The sequence below is a fragment of the Pygoscelis adeliae genome, unplaced genomic scaffold (genome assembly GCF_000699105.1).
Source record: "Pygoscelis adeliae isolate BGI_AS28 unplaced genomic scaffold, ASM69910v1 Scaffold181, whole genome shotgun sequence".
In the NCBI taxonomy this organism is placed as follows: domain Eukaryota; kingdom Metazoa; phylum Chordata; class Aves; order Sphenisciformes; family Spheniscidae; genus Pygoscelis; species Pygoscelis adeliae.
Genome location: NW_008824360.1, coordinates 741,675 through 749,337, shown reverse-complemented (window position 1 = coordinate 749,337; position 7,663 = coordinate 741,675). Strand labels below are relative to the sequence as shown.

At 50.5% G+C, this 7,663-nt stretch overlaps 1 protein-coding gene across 1 annotated transcript in view; it reads right to left on the bottom strand.

The window, feature by feature from the left end:
* Positions 1-3,458: 3,458 nt before the first annotated feature.
* Positions 3,459-7,663, bottom strand: part of LOC103913356 (chromosome unknown open reading frame, human C1orf177) — a 5,682-nt gene continuing 1,477 nt past the window's right edge. Inside the window, 8 exon segments of the mRNA XM_009319845.1 lie at positions 3,459-3,561; positions 4,661-4,791; positions 5,384-5,416; positions 6,179-6,308; positions 6,479-6,636; positions 6,959-7,099; positions 7,195-7,332; positions 7,527-7,643. Of these exon segments, the coding sequence (XP_009318120.1) occupies positions 3,459-3,561; positions 4,661-4,791; positions 5,384-5,416; positions 6,179-6,308; positions 6,479-6,636; positions 6,959-7,099; positions 7,195-7,332; positions 7,527-7,643 (951 nt within the window).

The window sequence follows — 7,663 nt, the reverse complement described above, 5'->3', positions numbered from 1 at the left end:
ATGATGTGGTGTGGTACTGTACTGCTTGGGTTATACTGCATTATAATCTCAGCAGGGCAGTTAAACTCCCTAACAGCGGCGTCGGTTTCAAAACTGAGCATCGAGGTGTGAAGAAAATGCTTTTTACTTGTGCCTATCAGATTTGTACTGATTTTGATTATAAAGTGTACGTGGATGTAGGTTTTAGGTACTTTGTAATTGGCTAACAGTGCATTGTTTTTTTGCCCCAAAATACCAATGTTTTGGCTTCATAGGCTACTGAAAAAATTGCTGCTATTTCATATAGCCAAGTTTTAATTTCAGTTGTTACTCGTTGTGGGTCAGTTTATTTGGATTTTTTTGGTTTTGTTTTTCGGGTGTTTGGGGGGTGGGGTTGGTTATAGCTTAATTTTAGTGCCTTATAAATACTCAGTTGGAGGAAGACGTGGGTTATTTCAGACCGTTCTGTCCTGGCCGGTAGGAAAAGGAAGTCAAGGCTTTATTTATGCGAGGTTTGTTAGAGCAAGCGGCTGTGGACAAGAAGAACTCTTGTTGTCATCTTGATACGCACAGGCTTTGGTTCTGATTCGAGTGACACTTTTGCTTTTCGTTTTAGCTGGATTAGATTGATAGGCTTTGTAAAAGGACTGTTTCAGTCACCTGGAGAGGAAATCAACAGCAAGTACTGTTCAGTTCCCCCTTCTGCTGCTTGCCGGTGAAAACGGCACAGTCCCACACTTCATACAGTCAAGTGTAGAAGTGTGGAAATGTTTTGACCCTGTAGCCGGAAACACGGTTCCAAACCAAGCCCATGTCTTGTCCCAGCAGTACTTTAAATTGTTACTTGAAACCTTACTGAGCTTGAGGGAAAAGAAAGTAATTTTCTTGAGGCTTGCGTCGGGGTTAACGTGAAGAACTTTTTAAACAGTTACCAGTGGGAGGCGTTGTAATTTTATATGAGTGCTAAACCAATGATTTTATTTATTGATAGATGGATGTTTATGGTCCAGATGAAACCAATGATAAAACAGTAGCAAGTTTGGCCTGTTACTCAGTGATGCATGCTGGGCAAATTGTGTGCAAATACGGTCCCCCTTAAAATCCCACACGGGGGACTGGTAGCAGGGGCAGCCTGCCAAGGGGAGATGCAGAGGATGCAGAGCGCCTGCAGCGCTGCCCAAGCCACGGAGCCAGGCAGGAGGTGGGGCTGTGTCAGTGATCCGGGAGTGTCTGCTACACCGTTCCAGGCTTCGGGGTACACAGGCAGGCAAACGCTGATTCTCAGGGTGTCACCTGCCCTCCTGCCTCTGTGAGGGAAGCGGCACAAGAGCAGCTTCCTTGTTCCTGGGGCAAAGCTACGATTTAGCCCAGTGCTTGTAAGATAATCTGCACAGAGCAAGAATGTGTTTGGTTAGCTTTTAAAGGGCGATGTTAAAACAGCTAGAGGATATGCAAATACTTTTACTTCAGCTATGTTTCTCTCACGTACTGATGATCTTTAGGTATGCACTGTAATTTTTTTTTCACTCCTTAATTTATTTGCAAACTTTGTGTGATGTGATTGGGTACTGTAACTGTATCAGTCACACAGATGCACATGCATAGTTGCTGTTGCTCTTAATTTTTGGTTGTACGGGCTGTTTAAAATAAAGATCTAGCCAGCATACTGTTCAAAGTGGTGTCTTTTAATGAATGATTACTTACTCTTCAACAGCTGTGTCTATCATTTGTCATGCTTATTGTATTGTTACAAACGGCCAGTGATTACTGAGGAAAGCTGCTGTCTGGGTAAGAGACCAGAGGCATTTCGAGGCTGTTGGGAGATGAGGAGCCTGGTGCTGCAAACAGCTTTGAAGGAATGTCTTTGAAGTCTGTGAGTCTACCCTTACCTCTGCTCCAAGACACACCTGTACAAAACAAACACTTACGGCTGAGCCTTAACCCTTCAGTTATGCCCCACTAACTCCACGTAGCCTCATGATGCCAATTATCCTGATTTTTCTCCCCCCTCACCTCATTCTTTCCCCATGACTTTTTGTCCAAGGAGGACAAAACCCCATTTTGGATCTAGGTGCTACAGCCATTGACATGGATAGCTACTTCGTTCTTCTCATACTAATAAGTCTAATCCCTGGTTTGAATGATCAGCCACAGAAGCGAAGATGAAGATTCAGTGCCCTCTTCAGCCTGAGGAGTTTCACATCCACATCTTCCGTTTCTTTGAAAAATGCCTTCACAGCAGCTCTGTAGGCTTAGCCAGAGGTATTCCTGCCACTCCCTTGGTCACAGCGAGTGCATCCTCTTCCAATGCTTTCTTCCCAGAGAAGCTCCTGGGCTTTCTCCTGAAACCCAGGCTGCCAAACGCCTCCACCCCACTGAAACCGCAGTACAAGTGCCAAAGCCTGCGTTCCTTTAATCTCAGCCTTTGTTGGCCCTGACTTGCGCTGCATTTCACAATCCTCTCGTTACCCCAGCAGTATTTCTGTAGCCTACGCTCACTCACATCACCGCTCAGGCACCTCCCTTCAGAGACCTCCTTACTCCTTCGCTTGCCTCTCCAGAATGATAATCAGTATTTCCTTAAATCACTGCAGTTCTACCTGTGTTCAATTATCTCTCCCACCAAAGGATAATTGCAGATTAATTAGCATACTTAATCAGCCACAACTAACATGTAATTACACCTAGATTTAATTATTCCAGTCTGGTCTAAACACTAGTACGAGACTTCATAAAGGTTAACTCTAAGTGAACCAGCATACTCCCACTACGGTTTTATGGCCATCCTTTGTTATCACCGACACAGCTCGCTCTTCATTTCACTTTCTCCGTTGCCTCTAGGTTTTAATATCCTACAAAATTTGGAACGATGACACTAAATTCCCCCTAATTCCCCCCAGCTGCTTATAAACATTTGCATTGTTAATTCAAGTGAAGCTGTATGTTACGGCTTGTGGTGAAGATCCTTGCACACAGCTACTTTAAAGACAGCACGGGACAGGTACATAGGCAGGTGAAGAAGGGCTGACGGCTCTAACTGCTTTGCCATAGCACTGCTTTCCCAGAGCCAGCTCTCCGTTGAGTTGTCCTGGTGGACCTGGGGGTATTCAGCTGCGGTAACACCACCGTGCCCAGAACAGGTACACGCGACTTCTTTCAGTAGTGCTGTTTGAAAGGAAGTGTTTAATACTGAATGAGCTGTGCGTGCCAGCAGACCTTCCTTCGGAGGATGTGCAGTACCTGGCATCCTCTTCGCAAGTGTGTCACTTTTATAAAGTCCAAGGTGGAAATAATGCATTACTCGACAAAAAAGTTAGACTGCTGGTTGTCTAAGCGTGTTTTATTACCACAGACCAAGACTTGAGTTGTTTCCTATCTCTTGACTTGCGTGCCAGCACTCTGTATTTTCATCTACCCCATCTCATCCGCTGGCATGTCTGCCATTTATGCACTGATTTGGCCTTCCCAGCACCATCATCTTATGTTTGGAAAACAGCAGTGGTTTCTTCAGAGGTACCTGGACAACGTGGAGCAGAAATCAAATCACTCCAGTTGTTTTTAGCAACTGGCTTGAGCCGCTCGCTGTGGAAAGAGGATGCAATTCAGGGGGCTCAAATTATTGACTGGATTAATCTCATTAGTCTTAATGAGCATGGAGGTCAACAGAGCTCTTAAAAGCCTGGCTATTCCCTAGAAAGCACAGCTGTAGCTTGAAAAGTGATCTTGGAGCTAGTGCTATTTGATCGGAGAGGTGCATTTGAATTCCAAGTCCTGCTCACTGTTCAGATTTCTTTTTTATTCCTACTGGAAGCGCAAAATTAATGAAGCTGGGCAATATTGAAAGCTAGATTTCATTATGCTTTCTCCATCATAGGATAGCTGGTTTCTGGCTGCCCCGCTGAAAGCTGCCGAGTTATATTCAGCCAAGACCGATTTCTAACTACTCTGGAGATCAAGACCGACCTTTGCAGAGCTGTCCGCCCGTAGTGCCGCCGCAGCAGTTTGCTAATCTTGGCCACAAGCAAAGGTGAGAGCGGAGGGCTATCCTGAGGTCTCTCATTAGTATAGTTCCTAACTGCTTCGCAGGGTTTTCACGCTAGCGATTTCAAAGCCCTCTGCGGTGAAAGTGAGCCTTGTTATCTTCCTTCCTCAGATGGAAGGCACCAATGCACAGCTTGAGAAGACGATTTTTGTTTCGGGCTGTTGAGCAGTCCAGTGCTGGCACTGGGAATGAGTCCAGACAGGCTGATTATCCATCCACCTCCCAGTTCCTTCCCAGGCTGTCTCCTCTAATTTGATGGAAACTATTTGCCTACACCTCCACTGCAGGCAAATTGCATTTCACAAGATACAACCGCCTTGGCACCTGTGAAGTGCCTTGAGAGCCAGTAGTGCTTTAACCCTCCCACTACCCCTACGCCGTGGGGAAGCACAAAGGTCTCCTTGCTTTCCTGGGAGCGGAGAGGAGCAGCAATACCAACCTCCCTGTCCACAGAGGGAACCTGCGGTGGGGCTGGCGAGCGTTTCTCAGTCCCAATCCAGTGCTTTAACTACACGATCATCCCATCTCGCATCAGTTGTAGTGTCATAACATGCACTCGGTCTCCCCAGAGCTGCTCAAGATGATTTTCCTGTAAGCCAGTGTGAAACAACTTACAGCCCCCTTGTCTGTCAGACTTACAGCAAGTCGGCACCCTGCTTCAAGTTGCTCAGGTACTGCTGCGCATCACGCTGGTACAGGGACTGGCAGCTCATCTTCTGAGGGTATTTTTCATGCTTGGTGATGTTGTAGCGACCAACACCTAGAGGGTTCTGGAAGGAGAAGGTCTCATGTGCTTCCCCATCCAGAGGCAGCGTGGAGGATGTGAGTGGGGCAAAACCAGGTAGTGCCTTCACGTGGCCAGGCCTTCACTTGCAAAAAATACAACAATATGTGGCGTATCTTAACCAAACCGAGCCTATATTGCAGGGGAGGGAGAAGACACACTAAACAGTGTTAGCCTGGCCAGTCCCCTTCATGAGTAGTTCTTCTCATCGCAGCAGTCCACAAAGAAGTCTATTAGCTCTGCAGGCTCGAGCAAGCTCACCAGTCACCCACTGCTAGCTGCAGTGAAGGGCTGCCGTGTCACAACCTCCCCACTGAAATGTCATCTGTTGAGTTCCCCAGCAATTACGGAGATGTCTTCATCCTTGACCTCTTTCAAGTTGCCTGTTCCCCACCCAGCTGGATGAAGGAGAGAAGCCACGTGGAAGCCTGCTCCTCATCCCTACCTAAGGTGGACTATTTCAGATTAAAGCTTTCCCTGTCTGCTTTGAGCCCTTTAGGCTTTGTTCTGGTTCTCCATGGGGAAGCTGCCAAGATGAATACAGCTCCAGGAATGGGTACTAAGGGAAGGGCTCCCACCTGCACTGGCTCTGCGACGTGCTGCTGATGCTGCTAGAGGAAAAACTGGCTTTCAAGCAGCAGAATACGACTTTCCTAGCTCCTGAAAGGACTCAAACCCAGCTGCCCTCATCCGTGAAGTGCATCCGCTTGCTTGCAGCTGATGCAGAGCAAAACTAATGGGAAGGGTTGTCTGAGCATCCCTTGAAAAGGGCAAAGGCCTGAGGATGTAGGCAGAGATAACATGGTTGCTGCTGAGCTCCTGCCCCTCTGCTCAGCACCAGGCAAGCTCACCTGCCTACGGCAGCGTGTGCTCAGTGGTGGGTGCTCAGCGTGCTGCTGTACGCAGGGGGCACCTTTCCCTTGACCCGGCAGGATGTTTTATTCTAATAAATATTTATTTATTTTATAAAGGTGGGCCTTTATTCACCATTTATTCTTTAGCAACCTGTTCTGGGCAAGAACAACAGCACCCAGAGAGGGACTCATCTCCTTTCTAAAGGATGGGTATCTGGCCACGTCGCCCAGGTTTCCTTGATAATCAATGGGGAGAGAAAAGCACCTCCTGAGGTCAGTCTGCCCTTCTATCGCAGACAGCCACCTGATGTGGGACTTCTGCTGGGGTGCTGCTCCGTTCAGAGGACACACCTAACGTTTAGCTGGCTGAAGCTGGTGAGGAGTGCCCGCCCTTACTTTGGCTCAGAAGAGTTTCGTCCCCTCCCAGGAGTGTGGTAATGGATTGGGGATGGTCATGGAGGAAGCTCAGAGCCTGAGCGTTCCTGTGACCCTCTCTCACTGCCTGGTCCATTCACTCGCCTCGTTCCCAGTAAAGAGGCGGTAGGACTTTCTGTGGAATCTCTTGGCAGATGACTAGAATGGGGGTTGGCTGGAGTACGTTGATCTCTCAACGGGCTTTGGGTTGTAGAAGCCCGGCCCCACCACATACTGGGCAGAAGGAAACCTGTTACACTTCAGTTTGCTCATAAAAAGAGCTGCACAACATCGGAGAGCTGTCCATCCCCCCAGGGCCTGATGCATCCCCACCCCAGGCACCCACTGCACCACCAGGGATGCTGGTGACACCGGCCGGTGCCAATGTCCATGCTCCCACTGCCTGCCTCCCTCGGGCACTGGCTGAGCGTGGCCCAGAAGATCCTCTCCATGAGGCAGCCCAGGTTCCTCAGTAGAGTGCTGAAGCAGCCTTTCTTGTCCTTCAACGTCAGCTCATCCAGGAAACCCTTGACAGTGCCAGTGCTCAGCTCGGTGCCTCTCCTCTGCCGGGACAAGGGAGCGGCACGAAAGGCTCGGCTGCCAGTGGTCTCTTGGGCCACCCCATCCATCCCGTGCCATGAGAGCTCAGCCCTGCCGCTGCTCAGGGGCACCAGCCTGCTCTCCTGCATGGTGCTTGCAGCCCGCTCGCTCCCCAAGTGCTGCTGAGTGGGTGTATTTTTCCAGGATCTAAGGGAAGTCAAAGAGCAAAATCCAAGCGGGACAGATGCTGGCGTAAGGCAGCTCTCCACCCTTATAGCAATGTGTTGGCAATGCCACAGCTCGCTGATAAATCCTGTCCGGGTGTGGGGCCCCAGGGCCACGCACCTCCAAAGCATGATGGCCACCACCAGTGGGCTTCGACCTGTTCCCCAAGAAGAGCTGGCAGGGTCCAGGGCCACCCGCCCGCCGCAGCCCCTCATCGATGCTGCTCCGCAGGTGGTAGGTGCCGGGTCCCAGGCCGCTGCCCTGCAGGCACGGGGGGAAAGGCAGCAGGGGCTGCGCTCAGCGGGGGGATGGGGCCACCCCACCAGCATGTCCTCAGGGGAAGGGGCAGGACTCGCCACGGCTGCCAGCAGGGCACACTTTGCCGTCCTGCTGTCCATCAGCCCTCGCGTGCTGGCAGAGTGCGTGTCCATGTCCTCGAGGCAGGCGTAGGGGTTCCCCCGGGGGCCGTACATGCCAGGGCTGGGGAAGCAGTACTGCGGGAGAGGTGGGGTGGCCGTGGGCAGCCTCGGCAAGGGGGACAGTCCCCAGCCCAGCAGGAGGAGATGGTGCCTATGGTAGCTCCTAACCCTTGCAAAGGGCTTGTTCTCTGGAGGCATCAGCCCGGACCCAAGTCCCACAGCCGGCAGGCACCATTCCCCAGCATCTCCCATGTCGGGGTGTGACCTACCCTGTGGGCATCTCTGAACCACTGCTCCCTCGTGTCGCAGAACCCCCGGAGGCTGGAGGGCTGTGTCTCCTGCAGAAAGTCCCTGATGTTGTACGTTCCCGGGCCCAGCCTTTCCTGCTGCAGGAGGAGTGGGGAGG